Source organism: Triturus cristatus, chromosome 1_2 (assembly GCF_964204655.1).
Source record: "Triturus cristatus chromosome 1_2, aTriCri1.1, whole genome shotgun sequence".
Taxonomy (NCBI): Eukaryota; Metazoa; Chordata; class Amphibia; order Caudata; family Salamandridae; genus Triturus; species Triturus cristatus.
This window is the reverse complement of record NC_140580.1, coordinates 111,226,416-111,248,468: the sequence shown is the minus strand read 5'-3', so window position 1 is coordinate 111,248,468 and position 22,053 is coordinate 111,226,416. Positions and strand designations below refer to the sequence as shown.

The window sequence follows — 22,053 nt, the reverse complement described above, 5'->3', positions numbered from 1 at the left end:
GACAATGGGCATTACAGAGTTCAATAAACGACAATTTCTGCCTTTAACACTATGGTGAATTAACGGACTTTCAACTTTACTGGAACAAAAGTAGTGGCTCCTTTGTATATCTGGGTTGACAGGTCCACAGAGGGGTCTCCTCTATCATTTTGGCTCAAATTCAAAACTATTGATTATAGATTTTAGGTGGTGTCAGAAGTAATTCGAAACTATTGATTATGGTGATTCAGGGGTGTACGGATTAATCTAGAATGCCGGCTAAACAAATGGGCATGTCAGGCGATGGAGCATCGAGAATCTGGAAATAAATATTTGCTTTCTTGACTTTATACATTTGAGCTGTGTTCAGAGACCTGCTTTAAAACCGATTTCATTAAACTCAAGAGTGATAGGGAACAAGGCAAGAATCTCAAATAACTAGCAGCACCCTAGAGGCACCTGAACATGGTATGATGTTCATTCCCAAGAATCCTGACGCAGGGGAACCAGCTGCAGACCTTTTTAGCAGTAGAAGCCTTGGTTCGGAAAACAGCAGTTGGCATAAGGTTAGGTCTTTCAGAAGATCATCAGAAATTAAAAGGTTCTGCTTCCTGTTCATCCTAAAACAGCTCTGTTCTTTATCAAAGCTAACTGATTCCCCTAGTAATCCTGCAATTGCACCCGTATCATAAAATGACAAATGTAGAAGAGTCCTACCATTCCATGGGCAGGAGAAACATTTCAGGACGGAGATTGGCCAGGAACTGGCGATGGCTTGGTGGGAAACATTTCGAAGCAGGAACAGGAAGTCTATCATTAATATATTAAAGTGATAATTTTATAAGGTAAACAATATGAATATAATCACTTATAGGACAAATGTACAGATTGTTGTGATTCTATAGACAAACTGGCTATAAAGTGGTGAAAACCGGTAAAAGGAAGATCACTAGAGATAAAATATGCAATAACCGCTGCTATTTAGCATTTTGAGGGTACCTTCACCACAGAAAAGCAGAAGTCTAAAGGCCAAATGCCTTTAAAAGGCAATGAAACCCAAGGATCTATTGCAAAATGTATTTTAATGTAAAGTATTAGGTTACTGTATTCCATATAATATGTGGGTTTACAGAACAGTTGCCTCCTAAACCTGAAAATCTGATTCTTTATACATCCTGCATAATATCTAGCAACTGATTGTTGTGTAGTATCCTCTTCTATGAAGGGGTTCTGGATAGAAGGGCAGGACAACTCAGTCAGTGTTGTAGGCTGCAGGAGTTTTTTCTACAAAGGCCAGTGGTTTCTGTTGACTACCTTGGGATGGTGCTTCTTCTATTGGTATTACAGAAGCTGGTGGCCCTTGACAAACCTCTAACTGAATCTTGTGACTAACTTGTCTTTTTCCCATGTGGACTTGAAGGTTTCAACTACAGACTTCCTTTTCTGAATCCGGCCTTCCACCTGGGCGCCAAAGAGGTACAACCTGAAAAGGGAAGGCATATGATCTTTTGCTGCACTGGATGGAGTAACAACATGAGACACAGTCAAGAGGTTAATCGCACAGAATGGATAAGGAAGTGGTTTAATGAGGACTGAAATGTAGAGCCCCATGCTGTGACAATACTAGTTGATGTAATCAAGCCTTCCTTAATAATTTATTGGACATTTTTGTTTGTGATGAATTTACCCATCCAGTCTCGTAAGACAAGATCATAATATTCCACAATAGCAGCTCAGCTGTAAGCCCTCCAAATGGTAGCAGATGTTTACTTTATCTCTTTAAGATTCAATTCTTCATCTCTTTCGCAGGAGAAGTCAAAGTCATAGTGCTACTATTTAGCTGCAGTTACCTCTAGGGAACCCAAGGTTAGGTTTTGTTTCAGTGATTAAGGATTAGATTCCACAGCTCTGTATTATTTCTCTAGACGTAATTTCTCAGGTCTAGTTAAGAGGGAACTTAGAAATGATTGGTTTAGCTTTTTTCTTCTTTGAAATATATCAAAGACTACTGAAGTTCGAACTAATTGGGCAATGGCTTTAATATCAATTTCATTTCACCTCTGTTGGAATTTATTTTTTGACGGTTACTAAATCTTCTATAGAGATACCCAAGATAGACTGAAGAATGCAAATGAAGGCAAAATATTTTATCAGTCTTAAGATAAATGAGTATCTTTTGTTGTACTGCATTGTGTAGGGGAATGTAGCAGAATCATCTCTCTCAGTCAATCTGTTAGTTCTGGTGTTTAGGAGAAAGTATCCCTCTGGGTCCTCCCAAAGTTATTTTTCTTGTAATGATGTTGACGTTCTCTAGGACACTCCTCCATAAAATCTGTTGGCAGGCTGTCAGGAGTCTAGTCATTTCTTGAAGACCTACGTGACAAGGGAGAGAAAAAGAGACAGAGGGTCAGAATAGATGGGGTGATGGAAGGAAGTGCAGCCTTAGAAGTGGAGGCTGCATAGACAGGCACAAGGGAATTATCATGTGATAACATCCTCAAGGTATCACAAATTCAGATGTACCTGTATTGTAGGGACGTCACAACTTCTACAGTATTTTCTAACTTGCCCTACCAGAATCCACTGCCAAAAGGAACTCACTGTTGGCATGGTGGAGTCCCCAGGGGAAAGATGAATTGGAAGAGAAAAGAGACAGCTGGTTTAGAGATATGTCTCACTGGAGTTCTGATTTTCTAGCTTCTCTCTTTAGTGAAAATCTAAAATAAAAGAACACTATGTTACTAAAGCTTATGATTGTAACTAGCAAAATTCTCACACTTGGAAAATTGCTATACCTGTGGATGTACATCTTTTTTCTCAGCTATCTCTTCTCTACTGTATTCATCTAATATGGCAATCTGCAAAATAAACATACCCTTATAATGTGCGAACATTTTTGAAAACACTTAAATTGTCAATACTTGTGTTTACACCCACCTCTATGCCAAGGATACTTGAGAGAAAAACATAAGTTTGTAAAACAAATAATTCTCTCCTCACACCTCAATTGTCAAGAGTCAGCTGAGAACATTTCTAAATAAATCTCCAAAAGACTAAGAGCATTTAGTGTCCTTCCAAATGCCATTATATTATTGTATAAAATCCTTTCACAAATTAAACAAAGTTCATCTGCAAATTCAGACAGTCTTTCCCCAGATGTAGAGATTATGCACTTTCCTACCTAGTACATCTAAACTCCAAACAAAATAATGTTCACAGAACAAATATCTATTTGCAGTTCCTTATCAAACTTAATTACATAGAAAATGAAGCGGAGCTTAATGAAATCAGAAATTCTTGGTTTAAATGGCTATGTTCTCAAATTTAACTCCCTGACAAAAATAATTCAAAACAATCTAACCATGCGTTTTGGGGTTAAGGTTACAAATCAAGATAAAATTAACTATATCTTCTACTTGAAAGTTTCTTTACAGCATACAGAGACGGCAGTCAGAGGAAAAAGAGGAACTGGTTTGGGGGAGCAAGCAGCTGCAGAAATGCTCTCTCAATATAACTGTCAAACAAACTATTTCCTCCAACATCTCGTGAGACAAATCTGACTTCCTGAAAAACTTGTCTTGCGTCTTGACTCCCCACTTTGTAAACTTTTTGGTGCCATGATGAAGTATAATCCTACACCATGCTATTAAGGAAATCAACTTTAATTTCGTCAAATGTCACAGCAACACTTACTTTTAAACAGACAACGTAGTAACCATTTAATGTGGGTTTTAACTGTGAAACGCACAAGTTGCATCTTTATTCACAATACTGACATAAGAGAACTGTCAGCAGATTTAGGAGCTGGTGATAAGGTACTGATTCTTTTTCGAGATGCAGCTATTTAACAGAGAAGAATAAGATCTTGATATTGGAACAAACAGAGGATGTATCACAAAGCTAAAAAAAGTAATCATTCTTGAACCGCTCTACTTATAGATACGACGCAGTCCAGTGCCTCAACTTTGACCAGGAATTACAGCTCCTACAAGATTTAGCGAGCACAGCCTTGTGGAGAGATCTGGTCCTTTCTGAGGTGAAGTCTGCCTCTCTTGTTGAGTTGTAATTAGTAGGATTGCCTTCTAGACACTGGTGGAATGCTACTGCTCTTGCACGGATGAGAATCCGTTCTTTAACCTTGAACCTCATCTATGATATCTTCAACAAATAAGTAAAAAGTAAGTGATTGGAGGTATGCGTGAATTAATCTCAACCACAGGTATTTACTCAGGGCTGCATCCCAGTCTATCAATTGTTTGGCCCACAATGTCACTGCAGATTGGACCCAAGCATATGTAAATCAGACATTATCCTGCTCCAATAGGAACAGCCCAGCATACACTGCCAAGCCAGGTCCTCTATGAACCTTAGATCAAGCAACCCGAAACAAGTTTTGCCCTAGTTGGGGCACTTCAGTCAAATGCAGCTTGGTTCCTGTTCCAAAGTGAGCATGGGACCACATGTCTGGGCATGCCCATGATACTAGGGGCATCACACTGAAGTAAACAAAAAAGTGATGGGAGGGATGCTTGAATTAACATCACTCACTGGCAAGTACTTGTGGCCGCATCTCAGTCCATCATCTTTTTGCCCCCAATGCCACCTCAGATGAGTCCCAGACATAAGAAAATCAGCACTTATCCTGTTCCAATAGGAACAGTCCTGCCCAAACTGTTAAGCCAGCTCCTCTCTAAACCAGAACACAAGCAAACCAAGATTGGTTTCACTCTTCGGTTGGGTACAGAATGGCTCCAGTGGCAAAGTGAGTATGGGACCCCCGTCGGGCATACGATTTGCACTTAAGGTGTCACACTGATGTAAACAAAGATATGCTGGGATGGATGCTAGAATTAATCTTGTCCACTGGTAATTACTCGGCCCACATTCCAGCCATCCTTTTTTTGCCCACTTAATCTCAGATTAAACCCAGCCATATGCAAATCAGCCTTGATCTTGGTTCAATAGGAACAGCCCAGCATGAACTGCCAAGCCAGGTCCTCTCTGAACCAGAACACATGCAACCCAAGACAGATTCTGCCGTATTTGAGGCTCTTTGTCAGATGCAGGTTAGTTCCAGTGGCAAAGTGAGCATGGTCCCACATCTGGTTATTCCAGTCATACTGACGTAAACAAAAAAAAGTGGTGGGAAGGATGCTTGAATAAATCTCAGTCACTGTTAATCACCCATTGCTGCATCACAGTTCATTGTTTCTTTTGCCCACAATGCCACTCAGCCATATGCAAAGCAGCCTTGATTCTACATCAATAGGAACAGTCCAGCCTAAACTACCAAACCAGGTACTCTCTGAACCCGGAACACAACCCAAGACCAATATCTCCCTAGTTGGGCTCTTCAGCTGGAGCACCTTGGTTCTAAAGGCAAAGTGAGCATGGGATCCATGTCTCAACATACTAGACCCACTTAGGGCATCGCACTGAAATAAACAAATAGTGGGAAAACACTTAAATTCATCTCAGCCACCGGTGATTACTCAGTACCACAGCACAGTTCATTGTTTTTGCTTTGCCCACAATGCCACCTCAAAATAGATCCCCAATAACGCCCAGTAAATGGAAGCAGTCGGTGGCTGCTTGTGTTCCTATCTGGAGGGGACATGGCCTGGCAGTTTGGGCTGGACTCTGCCTGGCGGAGCAGGACCAAGGCTGATTGCATAAAGCAGGGAGAATGGAGCAGTGGGTGTAAAAACGATGGTCTAGAATGAGGCCCCACATGATTGCCAGAGGTTGAGATTAATCCAAGTATCCCTAACATAATCTTATTGTTGTCTTCTGCATCATTTAACAAATGGCACATACCTTAAAAGTGTGAGGAGGAAAGACGGGAAAGACGGGTCATTCAGACATACTGGTGATATGTCTTCATAATCTTCTTGCCACATGCGGGGCACCTGAGGAAAACTTTGGCCATGCTAAGAAAAAGAATGATGGTTGAAACCCCCCCTCCCGTGACAAACATTTAAATGAAACACACACTACCTCCAGGAAAGAGTGAAAAAGCACCTTGCAGACCTATATGGATGCTGAATGTCTACCCGTCTTGGTCTCCTCTAGCTGGCTGAATGAACAAAAATCACAAAATTGCCTCTCTTGCGAATGTTTCTTTGTCAAAGATGCTTTCCATTTGAAACCAAGATTACTTTAAAAACGTTGTTCCTGTATAACACACATACCCAGAGGTATCTCCCTTGTGCTGAATATAAAGGAGGAAGCCGGTTCTAGGACAGGGTTTCAAGGCAGGCAACCTTCCTCAGCAACACTGAGTGAAATCCAGAAGGTAAGTTTGAAAATGATTTAAACAATGCAAACACGATGGTCAGTACATAAACTGAATTTAGAAATTGATGCTTGGAAATTAAAGTAAGAATGGAATCCCTCCCCCCAAAAAAGTAAGAATTGAAGGAAAACCATAACTGTTGAAACCCATTCCTCTGCTATCACTTTTCATTTGAGTGAAAATATGAATTTGCAATAATTAATTTGCTGAAAAGTTGGACAACAAGCAATTTAATACCTCTTATGCTTTATTGAGGAGAATCTCCTTTCTCTCATGAGCTCTAAATGTTGTGCTTCACATGATGGCGTGATGGACCCGTAAGCTGCATTTCGCATTTTGAACACCATATACTTGTAAAGCACCTACAATTGATGTCAGTATACTGGGTTCATATGTGCATCTGACCGAGTCCTACCCCCACAACAAAATCAATGAAGTGACTCAGGGACAAATTTAAAGATAGCTGGCAGATTTTGTACAGAGGCCGGTTACTTGAAGTGCCTATGACCACACATTTTTTAGTTTAGTGGGGTAGTAAAGAACAAACAATTGCTGGTTCAATACTCGACAAATCCCTCTCTAGACCATATCTCCCTGTAATGCAAAAAAAATACCTTATGTGAAAGTGAAAGCATTGAGAAAAGATCATGTTACAACAGGAAATAAATCTGTCACCTACTGATCTGGCTCTAGGAAAACTACCACTAGCCCATCACCATCACCAATTTTATTCACCTTATTGAGAAATCTCTTGCTCATGGGACAACGGGACACATTTTCGAGATGAACAAAATGTCTTGATTAAACATTGAGTTTTGCTCACATCTTTAGTAGAAGGAAGAAGCAATAGAGCAGAAGAGTATTGAACATCATAAAGTCCCTATGACAATACTAAACATATGTAAGATTTAACACTGATCTGAATAAAAGCGAGATTGCTAAATCAATTAGGGATAGGGACTAAACCACTGACCTTCAAGTAACAGGAAATAGTTTTTGACTTAAGAAACATTAGGTTTCAAAATGAAGTGAACACTTCGTAAATTCAAGAAACCACAAAAGGAAAAACTTCTGCAACTATAGGAATTTACACCATTATATGAAAATCAAGTTGTGAAGTTGTGGGACAAAGAATCCTATTTCTCATTTTTTGTACATGGCACAACACAAAATGTTCGAAGACAGGTTTTCAAAAAATATTCATGGATCAATATTCGAGTTCATAAAGAGAAAACACAAAAACCAAGGAACATGGAGAGTAACAAAGAGGGTTCTAGACATCAACAAACCTAAAAAGCACACAGCTTGTGAATTGACTGTCAAAGAGACCAGACATATGTACAACATACCTAAAGCTTAAGTAGAGCAGACACAAAGGAATCTGCTCTTTCTTATGCACAGTATCAGACAGAACAAAAATTGTACCATGAAGAATATTTAGAACTTGTGTGTAAAACCATTTCACTAGGTTGCACCTTAAGTTGGTTAGTGTTTTACTGAGGGAGAGGAGTTTGTTATTTTAGCTTGCAACAATGGAAGCTATGTGACCTCTTTTAGAATCTAGTGTGCAGTAATGAGAACTGCATTTTCAAAGAAATGGTAAGGGATGCTTAGATGAAACTTCGGATTTGTTATTCAGGAATTTTGGGCCAAGGTGCAGGTGGTTGGCCACAATCCAGTCAGACATGTTTGTAAGGCAGTCTGTGAACATTCTGTATTAACAACTAATTCATCACTTTGGTTTAGGAATGCTAATAGTGGAATGCTTTATAAAAATGCATTTCATTGTTTAGGGTTAATTAAAAAGATGTACATTACATTCTATTCCAAAATCAGTTCTTAAATAGGATCATATTATGTCTCTTCATTCCATATACAAATTACCGAAGTCTCTGATAAGAAAATGTCACCAAAAAGTTGTTTTTGCTATTTGAGCAAGGAATACAATCGAGGTTGACCAATGGACAGTCTAGGGCACGATAAAAGGCTGTAATCATAAGACTAAGCATGATCTCATAAAATAAAAACACCCTGCCCTCCCTTTCAGTATGGGAGGTACATGCTTTTCTGTGGTAACCGGCGAACGTGTTCATATTTCTGTACTGAGGCAATAAAACTGTTAAATAAAAAATAAGAAAATCATGGAAAGAAGCTTTTTTTCTAATTTCTATTCAAAATATGGTCTCTTGGATAATGTATGTAAAACCTTAGAAACCCGCCTAAAAAACTTGGAAAAGCTAAGCAACAACTGGGGGAAATAAACAGCCATGAATACTTTGTGCTTCGGACACTTACGTAACGCAACCTACACGTTGTCTGAAAAGTCCAGAACCAATATTTCTAAAACAAGTAAATACAAGCAAGAATGCAGAGATGACAAAGGAATGCTAAATATTACATTGGGCGCAATTGTTAGACAGAAGATGAAAATAAACCGTGAACACATGAACTAGAAGTCAAAACCACACCAAATGTAAAGATTGCGAAAACAATAACACTGAAAATAATTTGACCAAAAATAAAGGTCAGATTGACATCTAGTGTCTAGGCAAATCCTTTTGGAGAACTGCATAAAAGGTAAACTCGCATCCACTTGAATCCTGGCAAGGAACGGAATGAAGAAAGACAGATACATTAATTTTAAAATGGCATTTGGGGAAATCTTGTACTCCGAAACCTTACGAAGATTTGCACCCAATATTTGAGAGACACATACTGAACTATTGATAGTGCAGTAATATCATTACATAGTATGTTCTAATCTGTAGATACTAGTCTGATGTAGTTTAGGTGCCAGAGGAAAGTGCTATTTTATCTACATTTGATATCTGATGATATTTTCATAACAGTAGAAACTAGCCTGAAGCGTTTTGGGTGTTTGATGAAGATTGTATTTTATTTGATATCTGATGCTTTCAGTTTGCAGTGATCACAGTATTTTGAATTGTTTCCCATCAGAGGTTAAAGAGAACTGGAACGGAGTTTTCTCTAATTTCTTTGGAAACAGCATGCATGGGAGGGCAGCTATGGTGTTTATACAGGGCACTGGAATTTAGGAAACAAAGAGTGCAGTCTAATGACTATCTTCAGATGGTTCAGATGTCTTCTTTGTGAAGAGCTTTGGAGAAAACTGGTTGGAAGGAAAGAAAAGATTGTGGGGCTGAAGACGACAAATTACTTTCTAACAAGCTTCTCATCTCAGAGGACTGCATGCTGCAAAACATGAAGCACCCCTAAACATACTCTTCTACACATCCAAAACCAAATGATAACCTTCTCCTGAACAGAAAAATTTGATGACATCCTTAAAAATGAAAAGGCTTCAGAAAGTAGATGTCTTCAAGACTTTAGAACGGAAATCAACTTGAAACGCTTAAAGATCACAAAGAGCTCATGAGTGACTTTTGCTGGGGCCTTGGGAAACCCTTACAATTGTTTTGTAACATAGGAATTAATCAAAACAAGGAGCTGGCAAAATACAAATCACTTCTGGTTAGGGTAAACTCTGCCACACATTAATCTGTATACTATGCAGATAGAAGATAAAATAATTTGAGCAAATATACACATGAAAGAAATAAAACATTTTCTTCAACTGAAAACCTTTTGATTATATAAATAGAAGAGCAATAGTACTTTTGAGTAGAAACCGAAATCTAAGCAGAACAGAAGAGAAAGTTGCAGATTTGTTGGAATGCTCTTCAATATAATAGCGTGTTACAATTGCAGTCATTACAGTTATTTTGAAGCACCCTGAAAAACAGGTGCATACTGACATGGGTCATGTCGTGAAACAGCACTTCTTCCAGAATTTTAACAAGGCATATCCCATGGCTACCCACAAAGAAATAGCAGCATCACTTTTAAATATAAATATATACAAATATAAAACACAATTCGTGGTTAAGCCAACATCTTATAAAGCACATTTGTTAGCATGTATGTGTGGGAGACAGACAATAGAAATGCTGCCAGCACAGTTACAAAAACACATTCTTAACAAGCACTGTGGAGGACATTTATTGATAAGAGTAATAAAATATGGATATCATTTATTGCATTTTTCACTGATCCTCTGTTTGAATATTAGAATGCCTTCCTCTAGAAGGCAACACTAATTATCATATTAAATATATGAGAAGATTATTTTCATACCTTTTCGCACAGGGTTACTCAAGAATGTACTTTGTTACGACCACAGCAACCTCAGCATAACCATTAACATTCTAAGTGTTGTGCAAGCATGTTCTAAGGTCTTCAGTGGTGGCCAACTATCCCAGCAGAGGAGTATCTTCATCAACACAAAGGCACACAAAGGAATCTTAACCTCCGGCCCCAACATTTTAGAACAACCTTGAATTGATCAAAGGTTGCCAACTCTTTCTGATGCTGCAAACAACTTTTTCCTTCTAACCTTTTGGGTGATTGCTGAAACAGATTCAGGCATTTCAATACAGTCTTTTATTATGTGGGTATACATATTTGGAAAATAAATTATTACTTTATTTGGTGCAGAGTCAAACTAGCCTTTTAAAACCTATATTCTTTCCCAGTGGTCAGAAAGTTTTCAGTAGTAGACCTTATAAGACTAAAATCATTTGATGCATTGGGCTAGGGATTTCTCCATTAAGTAGATTACGCACCATCTGAAATATTAAGTTCAGATTTTGACTAAGCAATAAAATTAAAACATACAAAATAAAAAAAAAAATCACGAAAAGCCGGGGGCATGTTAATCTCTTTGACTAAATACTTATTGGGTACACTATCATCTGAGTGACATCCTTCACATCAAGACTCTAGTCTTGCCGAAAATTTGTGTTCAAGCCACCTATGAAATAATTGCATTCTAGTGTTGTATTGTTTTGCAACGGTTAATGCATTTTTATTTTCAAGCAAAACATTTGCATTTCTTTCTGATTAAAAATGTCTTTACCAAAGCTTGGTCTTGTTGCAATCTGTTCACAAAACGCAACCAATTTTCCAAAATAAAAAACAACAAATACTCAAATACAGTCTTAGTTTCTTCCCCCTGTTAATTTTTACCAAATTAAGTCAGGTTTATTCAAACGTGTTACAGTACAAAAAGCAACCAGGATAGCAGCAGCAAATTTTATAGGTACAACTCTGCTTAGGAAGGGACAATTGAGGTTCTTCTGAATCTAATGAATGGTTCAAATAAACGTGAAAACAATACACAGGACTTTTGAGAGTGAAAATGGCTAGGTATGTGGAGAGAATTTCCCCATTTTAAAAAGATATTCTTTTCTCCTCTTTTTTTCATAAACGTATGTAAGGCAAACAAGATTACATGAGTCAAACAAATTTACAAAACCAATGGGGTGAATTAAAAGTCAATGATTGCTTCAATGAGACATTATTTGGCAAAAATGAAATGGGGAAAAAACCTCCTCCGAAATACCTACTCCAACAAAAATAGAAAATAAATCGAGAAACATTATAGAATTTAAAATCCCTGGTCCCACAATGATTAACTGTTTTATCTTCTGCCATTCAGGGCAATGCAGCATAATCTTCGTAGAATGTATTACCAATGGACCAACAATTCCAAAAGTAACTGTAACAAAGTTTGGAAACCAAGGACATCAACCGCTGGGTTCACATAATCTGGTACACAAAGCTAAGAGATAAGAAAATGAATAAGATTTGCAATAAATTATTAAAACACAATGTTAAGAACGACCAAAATAAAACCTTATCAGAAAAGGAATGTTACACTGTGGGGCCACCTGTTTCAGAAAAGCTGAACAAGGCACCTCCTCATTCACAGCATCTGGAATAATGCACAAAAAATCATGCACAGGGAGCTCTGGAGGAAGGCGCACTAGGAGGTCACGCCGAACCATAAGTAGTCTGCCATGGCTGCATTGACATCCGGAGAAACCCAAATTAGATCATGGAAAGCCTTTTAACAGACAGTTGCAGGAGTTCATTTTTAGGGACTGCAAGTAAGCTATCATACAAGGCTGTAACACCACATTCCTGAAGAGTGGCATGATGTCAGAAGCAGCTAGAGATGAATTCCACCACACTGCACCCTAAACCATTTCCCTTTTCCACCAATAGAAAAGTGAGTAGAGGGACCTAAACTAATTTTCTTGGTGCTAGGGGAGCGAGTGGATTGGAAATAATGGCAGAAATGTGATCACAGAAGCAGCACTTTTGTTTTGCAATAGATTTCAGTTAACTTGCAGATCTCCAGAATCCAACTAAACCTCAGCTTTCCAAACCCCAAACATGGGATCTCTCCAGAAAAAATGTAGCGTTAATATAAAAGTATTCCAGTGACGGTAATCTGATAAGAACAGCTATTACTGACCTCACTGCTTTCATATACATTAACCTGTGGAAGAAATCCTGAATGGTCATCTTACTGACAAGTCTTTACATTTTGATGTGTTTGATATATTTCTTTGATTAAGTGCAAATAAATATTGTATTTTTCTCTCCCTACTGGTTACTGAAGCCCAGAAGGCTAAACATCCATCCGTACCCAGGCAACTCTACACTGATTCAGAAGTGTCTAAGATTTGGTCCTCTGATATGCAATTAAAACCATCCGGCTCCACCTGGCTGATGTCTTCAGTATCATCGGCTTCCTCAGCTATGCTACTGGTGTCCTCTGCATATTTAGTATTTTTTCTGGACTGCTGGTCGACTGATGCACTCTCCAATGACTCCAAGTCCTCGATTCCTGCCTTATAGTGGATCATGAGAAGTGTTAATGCCTGAAGCCTTTCACCAGACTTACTTAGTGCAGCAGCTAGAAGGGACTTCTTCCTTGCATCAGTGGTGTCTTTTTCTTCCCTTACCAACGAGTTGTTGTGCTCCAGCTCTTGATCTATTTCATTCTGTAGTTTATCCAACATAAACTCAAGCTTTTGGAACCGTTCATCAGTAGGTAGCCCTCTGTACAGGTCCCGGCCAATCTCCTTCACTGCGATAAACACGCTATCATCCAGCCCACCTTCCTTCCTTGCCAATTTTGCTCCAGCAGCCCGTTTTGAGGGACTACTGGAACTACCAGTCTCTGTGTCACTGCTTTCATTATCAGAAGTGTTTGGAGTGTGCTTTGGTGAGGGCTCAACCAAATCGCTCCCTTGTTCTGCTGGACGGGTTTTGGAGACTTGCCGGAGATTCAATACACGGTAGCTGGTGTTGATGATATGCCTGGTTATACCAGTGGTTCTGTTCACAGACAACTTGGTTTCAGAATCTAGCCTCCTTTCCACTGCAATGCAAAATGGGTTTTCAGCCAAACACTTTTCCTGGCATTTTTTATGGCAAACATATGCACAGATCAAGCACTGAGAGGCTGCCTTAGTCCACACTTTCTTTTTGCAGTGCTCACACCACGTAGGGTTCTGGAATTGAGTGTCTTGGAAATTATGTCTGCTTTCAGTTAAATTCTGGCTTAGGGTGGGCTCCTCCTTTAGGTATGTAGAAACTTCTTCAGGAGAACTGCATTCCCTTTCTCTTTCCGTGAGGATACTGGATGTTTCAGATTCACCCTCCATGAAGTATCTAAAGTTTAAAGTAACATCGCCATAGCAAAACTTCTCATTAAATCCTTTGTGAACACTGAGACTTCGGAGGGCAGTTCTACTCACAGTAGCTTTGGGCTCAGGCGCATTTAGCCTGAAGGTAGTAAAGTACTCTAAAGATGACATGGCCAGGCACTCCAGGGCTATGTCTTCCAACTTGATACTGCAATGTCCTAGACAAATTAGCCCCCCTGTTTTAAATGCATCTCTACACCATACAGCCACATTCAAGTATTTATGAGAATTTTCAACTTCAAATACACATGAAGCTCTTGACCATCGACCTAGTCGGTTTCGATAATATGTCTCAGATGACTCCCATATGTGATGGTCATCTGTGCTATCTTTTGTGCTACAGGAGCTCTCTGAAATCTTGTCTTTTGATACATCTTGCTTCACAATGTTTTGCTTTGGTGCAAGGAGGTCGTCGCCTTGATCAGCACTTTTTGCTGGTTTATCTAGAGGCTTCTCTCCATTACTAAATGGGGGAGGCGGCCTTTCTGGCTTTTCAAGGAGAGGATCCATTGTTTCTAATAAACAATGAGTTTCAGAAGATGGCAATGTAAGTTTGATTTGAGGTCTAGGTGGTACTGGGGGCTTAACTGTGGGTCCTTGGGCTGGTCGGGCAGGAAGCTGAGATAGATCAGAAGTCTCAGTAGTTTTTGGAGCTAACTGTTTAAGCCCCTCTTTCGGCTGTGACTTCAAAGTTGCTGGCAGATTCAATTTGCGGTTTAGAATAGGAGAAATAGACCCCATGGGTTTAGTAGCCAATGTTACTACTGTGCGTTTGGGACTTTGATTTGAAGGTGGAATCAGTTCCTCTTTCAGGTCGCTGACTGGCTTGATCTCGCCTGCCAAATCTTCAAATTCAGAATCCAACTCCTTGTTATCACTATCTGCCAAAATAGCAGAGGGGTCCTCCTCATAACTGAGTGGGTATGATGGAGGGAGAAAAGCAGAATCTTCCAGCTGTCCAAAGTTTTCCTGCAGTGTAGTGGCTGGTTGATTCTGGCCCACAGGCCGTTCATAGAAAAGCTGCACTTTATCACCAGCCTGTTTGAAGAGCTTTGAAATTTGCACGGATGAAGTAACCTTGACTCCTATTGACAAAAACATGAATACAATTAGTATGAAAATGTATTACTTCAGCAAAATAACATTTGTTGTCAGTTACTTACATTTCTACTATATCAAGACTTCCTTCACCAGTGCATACATTTATTGGTGAACTGTGTCACCCATTATGTACAGAAGTCACTTTTTAGAACTCTAGTTCAGAAAAAAATCATACAACTAAACATTAGCTAATCACATGGTGCCTACTGAGTTTTCAGCATGTACATTTTTTAAGCTAGAAGAACTCTTGATTTCTGTATAAGAGGACTGAGGCTTTATTCAACTGTTCAGCATTTGTACATGTGAAAATTATAATACATACATGTATACAAAGAGACGAAAACATAGTAAGATATATATATTTATTTTTCAACAGGCGTACATTTGATTCCTTACACTCTAGGGTGCTCCACCATGCAAGTTTGTTGAGATTCACCATACTAAGTAAAAGTCCTGAAGAGTCTGTTAGGAGGCTTGAAACCTCTAATGCTAGTTCAAAGCTTGTGCAGCCCTCTCATACAGCCCTCTCACTGTCGGCTTTCTGGAAGACTTTCTCAGTTTTGTGCATTTGGGGTGAGGCTGGGTGAAAAGAATTTGATGTGCGTGCTGGTAATAATAAAGAAAAAGGATATGGAGCTCTTGTTGAAAGTGTCTTTCTCAAACCTTTACCCACCTTCTTCACATTCTCAAAGTTTTGGACAGACATCAAGTAGAAGAGAATGTATATACTCTGTATGCTAAACAGTCTTAAATCACATCGCAAAGTAGGTTTGCTAAGAGTAGCATGGACATATTGGTCATCTAGAAATAAATGTTTACAGAAATCAACATGACTTGCTTTCATATGCTTTGTGTACTCAACAGTTGCTGCTTTGGTACTTCTTGAATGTGCTCAAATTTGATGAAGGGTAGTCCAGTTACACAACAGCAATAAGATAGCTCAATGGCAAATACTTAGGATAGCCTGCTTGATGGCAGGTCTTATGCAAGCAAAAAGAGCTTGCAAGGTGGAAATTCAGGGTCATCTTTACATTTATTGGAAGAGTATCAGTGCCACACAATAGCTGCTTTTAAAAACTATCAACACAACAAGATGAACCAACTCTCATATGTATAGCGACAGCAAAAACTTCAGGTTCCATAAACCTGAAATTTAATAGAGGCAGGCTAATCATGACCCCTGGAAAAAGAATTTTCGATGCAACATTTCCTAGAGAGCACATATGTTAACGTTATCTCTAATGCCAATAGCCAATTAGACATCTGAGCTCCATAGTAGCCCCTCTACTATTTCCCGAAGAGTAGCACTTTCAGATTTTGCTTCAAAGATCCAAACTTTTCTCGACTCCTGTGATCTGCTGGTAGGCCCTCATGCCTAGCAAATTTACTGGGAGGGATTCACTAGTGATTGGATAAGTGATTAGGATCCCGATGTAGGTGGTGTTTAACAGAGAATAGAAGGTTATATTGCCTAGCCTTCCAGAAGACTCAGTTGAAGATACAGAGAACTTTGAAGGCAATTCTGTGTTTAACAGACCGCTAACAGAGAACTTACTGAAGAGAATGTGTTTCTAAATTGCAGATATCTAGAGGACTCTGGCAATCTGGTTGAGCACCAGCTATTGCCTGTATTTCGGAACCAAACGGATTACTAGTTTATCTCTGTAGTGTGATGATGCAGGTTATGCTAAACAGCCTCGTCAAAAAGGGGCTGGCGATACAAACTGAATAACTATTTATTTGATTCAGATGAAAAACTATGATCCAGATGCAACATTGTGCATTGATCTAAGGAGGACACATACAACGTTTTCAAGGAAATAATGCTGGTTTACATTAAGTCAAAAGCTTGAAAGAACATTTCTTTCAGAACAGCAAGAAAATAAAAGAGAAAAAAAGAAAATCGGCAACCTAATAAGTCAGATTTTTGTGTAGTGAAAATGTTTTCCTTACCCTTCCCTAGTACAAGCGGAAAATGTACAGCATGGGCAGTCACAGTGCAAGCGTCTGCAGGAGCATTTCAGACTTCCAACACATAGAACGGGAACTACACTGACAGCAGTGCAGTGTAATGCAGATACCTCATAAGGAGAACAGGTTGCAGCAAAACCTTCCTTTCCCTTTCAGGACAGGAGCAACACATCCAACAGTGAAAGATTTCTTGGTTGTGATTTGAAAGGAACATAAAAGGCATTCGCTTGCTCTTTCTTGAAACCTATTCTTCTGAGTATGATATCTTTTTCTCTCAATTTACGGGCAGTGTTGCCGGTATTGGAATTGGGGACCCAGGTTCATGGCTCAATATCTGTTATTCTGGCAAATCACTTAATCTCCCCATATATATATCACAAGCGTCTCCCACGCCAGCTCCCAGGAATTCTCCAAATCACAATCCAATGGGGAGAGCTGGAACAACGGCACAGACTGACAGACCGGTACGTTATCAAGATGAATTTGTTTCCATATTTTCAGTTCCAAGTGCATAAATAAAGTGCAGGCAAATCACTTAATCTCCCCATATCTAAATATATATATATTTTTTTCAAATGGACTGTATGCCAGCACCCCACATGGGGTTTTGATTGAAGACAACTACTAGCCCCAGAATTCATTGTGATTTTCCATTGGGATTTTATTGAAATAAAAGAGGGTATCTAATGGTTGCCGCTGGCGTCTCATTTGAATTATAGAACGCCCATGAAGAAGGGCGAATGGCCTGAAACGCGTCGGTGGTGAGATTGTTTGGAGGTCGTGAGGGAGAGATGCAGGCTGCCCTGGGCTGTGCCTCCACCCGAGGGGTAACTCTTATGCAGCAGCATATATACATAATATATATATATATGAGAGAACAACTCCTGCTTCTGAGCTCCAATCCCCAGGCAGGCGGAAAGAACAGGAGATATATACACACACACATATATATATATATACCTATACATACATACACACCTCAATATATATATATATATATATATATATATATATATATATATATATATATATATACACACATATATACACACATATATACACACATTTTTTACTATATATCTCAAGCGTCTCCCACGCCAGCTCCCAGGAATTCTCCAAATCACAATCCGATGAGGAAAAGGAAAGCTGGAACAACAGGCATAAATAAAGTACAGGATGATAAACAAAGGAAACCTATGCGTTTCGGCAGAAGCTTTCAACTGGGCCATTATGTATGTGCATATATATTTTCAGATACCAAGAATAGACCTACATTTTGAACTGGTTTGCTAAATATATTTTAAAGAGCTTGGCAAACGGAGTATCAGCTGGGAAACGAAAATAACAAAGATACCAGAAAACACCACACCACAGACTGGCACCTTGGGGACAAGCTTCAACAATGGATCAAATAGTCAAATTTGATTGAGATGAGTATTGGCTGCATTATAATTGTTCAGAGGGACGCCTGAAAGCATATTATGGAGTAAAGAATAGTGAGTAGGAGGAACAGGGCCACGAAAGTAAATGGTAAAGGGTTCATGAAAAGAGAAAGAATATGCAACGTACTCATCTGAGAAGGAGAGATCAAAGCTACCAATACCACCCTATAACTGGTTCGAAGAGGTTATGAGCCAAAACAGATAAAACCAAATAAAGAATTGTATAGTAGGCGACGTCTGCACAAGGGGAAAAAAGGTTTGAAAGACTGAAAAACACACTGAACAACAGTGTTCTACAGAAAATGAAACTTTGCTCAGAACTTCTATATGCTGCTATAGCAGCGAGATGTGACGTACAGGTTTCAAGGCGGACTGCCCCTGTACTAGCCAGGAGGGAAATTAAAGGTGAAATGTCATTTAATAAGGAAAGAGGAGAGACCTTTTTAGTTAAGCCCATTGGCACAGTCTCAGCAAATAAATATCATATTGGGTCTATGTAGGTAACATAACTACCTGATCTCAAGACATAATTTGGCAGCCAGGAATTCCTAGCTACCACATTATGTCTTGAGATTAGGTACTTAAGTACAAATCCCTTAGGATACAAGAATGTAAGGCAGGAATTGAGGGCAGGAATGAAGAGCAAGCCCTTCCACAGGTCACTCAGGACTGGATGCAACAGAACAGCTGCCACCAGAGCTAGAATTCGGGAAAGTGAAATTGATCTATTCAGGAGACCATCAGTATTAATGAGCATTCAGAAGATCTTTTCAGCTCCAAGTATACCTTCGAGAGATGGGAGATGTGAAATTAAGTGAAGTAAATGACCTCCCCAGTCCATAATAATTTGTTTCCCAGGGAAAGGTGATGTCAAGACCAAAGTGGAAATTGTTTTACTTAAAGCAAAGTACCAATGATGACTCCTTCACAGTAATATATCCTCTCTCTCCTGTTATTTTTACCTCTTTCTTTACTGCTCACCAGAGAAGTATTTTACTTTCTCTATCACATTATACGCTTAATGCACTAAGGTTGTGAACTCATGTGTAAACTTTATGGATTAACCGCCTTCTTAGTATGTGTATTCATGGTCTTCAATAAATATCAATGAGGGTTTGGGTTTACGTCACCTCTTAAAGTCACAGAATCAAATTTTTCCCAATTACACCTGAAACAGATCATGATTTTAGAATACATGTGCATTCTATGTCACCAATCAGAATTTATTTTGCAATGTGAAAATCACTTTTGAACCTTACATTTTTAACCCTTTCGTTGCTCATGACGGAATGGTTCCGTCATGAGTACAGGGGCACTAAATCCCTCTGTTGCAGACAGCAGAGGGATTTCCTTTTTTTTTTTGCTGGCCTCGGGAGGTGGGGTTAGAGTTTCGCCACCCTCCTGAGGCCAGTTTTTTATTTCCAATGCAATGACGATCGCGCGCATGGCGCACTGACGTCATTGCAATGAAACAAACTTAGTTTCAGTTTCATTGTTTCAGTGGTCGTGGGAATCTCAGCCCCCCGAGCACCAAAACACTTGGGTCTCACGAGTAAAATGATACCTCACTTGTGTGGCTGTCTAATGCAGAATTAGCTAAAAACCTATTTTATTTTTAAATGTAGCGCTTAGAATTCGCGGTGCTGTACCCTAAAACCACATGTTTTTGGCCCTTCCCAGTCAAGGGGAAAGCTGGGTCGTAGGACATTTGTGCCACACGGTGATCCCACACAAAAATGAGTGGAAAAAGTGGGGTTTTATCATTTAAATTTGAGGTTTACAGGGGATTCTGGGAAGGGAAACATTGGGGGGGGGGGGGGGGGGGGAGATCCACACAAGCCATACCTCACTGGACTCCCCATGGTGTCTAGTTTTAAGAAATGTGTGTGTTTGGTAGGTTTCACTAGATGGTCGCTGAGCCGGGGCCAAAAACCAAGGTACCCCCCCCCCCCCCCACCACCTGCAAAACTAGGTTGTTTTATGATAGGTAATTTTAAAGTCTCCACAATACGTTTAGGGCCCTTTCCTGTTGCGGGTACTTGACCCACCCACACGAGTGAGGTACCATTTTTATCTGGAGACCTGGTGGAACACTGGGTGGTAGGAAATGTGTGTTAGCCCGGAGATCATACAACTTTCTCACACAAAAATTTGAGAAAAATGTGACTTTTTCAGAAAAATTTGAGGTTTGCAGGGGATCAAGTCCAACAATCTTAGGGTTTTCAATGGCAGAAGTGCTTTTCACAAAGCCTTTTAACAAGTATGAAAAGACTTCCTGATTTGTAAGAAGTATGAAAAGACTTCCTGATTTGTAAAAGAGCTATTGTGAAAATTCATTAATGGGATACAGGAGGGGCCATGGCAGGAAGGACCCCTTCTATTTGTGATTCAGAAAATCTTAGCAATAGTTTGTGACTGGAGTTGTGGTCCAAAATGTTAATCAACTGCCCATTTCACAAGTTGGGGGGCTGGGATTTGGGGGGTGGAGGTTGGGTGGTGTTTAACCAATTCCCAAAGGAGAAAGCGTCCTCTTTAGGAATTCCGTTGCAGCCAATTCCTTCTGCAGGCTTCCCAAAATGAAACATTTTGTTTTCATAACAACATCTAACCTTTGACGGACATGGGTGGTTTATAAAAAAAACAAATGGTGACGTGCCTAGTTAATAATCATTAGGCCACTCGTTTTGTGATATCTTGCAAATGCACAATTTGCGATGTGACCTATCAGTACCTAGATACCATTGCAAATTGCATTCTCATTCACAAAGCAATCGATGTGCGAATTACACAAACCTCTCTAAAGAATGAAAATAGTCATCTGGCTAATATGTGCAGAATTTTCACACAACCACAGAGTAGCCATTGTCATGCAACAAAAAAACCTTTACAACTTACATTTCAACAAACTGCAATGCCAAAGAAAATCGGGTTGTGATTTCAGGTCCCCCAGTCAATGACTTTAGAAACTACAAGTCACACTACTCATAAAAAGACTGCTAAAAATATTAAACTGAGGATTAACATTATAGAGCAAAAAAATAATGTTGCAAGGGATATGCATGTGCACGCATACATAACTCAGTGATCAATACAACAAAAGTCAATTTGATTGCCTACAAAAAATTAATGTAGGTTAGCCATTCTCGTTCACATGTCAAGCATACAAGTCTGGAGAGCTTGGCTGAGAATGCAAGGTCCGATTCCAAAATGGTGATTCCAGTAAATTGGAATAATTCCTGGCCCACAGAACCGCTAACAAAGACGGGGACACTATTTGAGGCTAAAGAAAGTATGTGCCCTAAAAATGACGTGGCTACACAGATTCCTGTGGAACAGAGGGAACGATTGCATGACAATGCCTATCTTGACGGGGGAAGAGGTTGTATGCACGTCTCTGCAATTCTGCAGACATAAGTGCAGCACAAAGTTCACTTTCAGGATGCAGAATTTGATCTTTGAAAAATCAAAGGTGACAGAGCATGCCCTAAATGATAAAAATCCTGCAGCTTTGAGACCATATCTTATGCCGATTACACCCTGTTGATAATTTCTTTTGGGCAAAATCTTGATAACTTAAAATCTAGATTCATTGGTTGCATGAGGAAAATAGCCGCCTCAATGATGTGCAACGGTCTACAGCCTAATGGGGACAAAACGTAGATTTTGCTGTTTGGAAAGGCACAGG

At 39.5% G+C, this 22,053-nt stretch overlaps 1 protein-coding gene and 1 long non-coding RNA gene across 2 annotated transcripts in view; both read right to left on the bottom strand.

Moving 5' to 3' along the window:
• Window positions 1-977: 977 nt before the first annotated feature.
• On the bottom strand, window positions 978-2,897 carry LOC146866913 (uncharacterized). Its single transcript, XR_014966003.1, has 3 exons — window positions 2,775-2,897; window positions 2,581-2,696; window positions 978-2,352 (listed from the first exon to the last, which is right to left on the bottom strand). It is a non-coding gene; the product is annotated as an uncharacterized LOC146866913 (long non-coding RNA).
• Window positions 2,898-11,134: 8,237 nt separating this feature from the next.
• Window positions 11,135-22,053, bottom strand: part of PDZD8 (PDZ domain containing 8) — a 389,693-nt gene continuing 378,774 nt past the window's right edge. Inside the window, exon 5 of the mRNA XM_085603086.1 lies at window positions 11,135-14,939. Coding sequence (XP_085459212.1) covers window positions 12,799-14,939 — 2,141 coding nt within the window. The 3' untranslated portion in view covers window positions 11,135-12,798. The remainder of the gene's footprint in view (window positions 14,940-22,053) is intronic.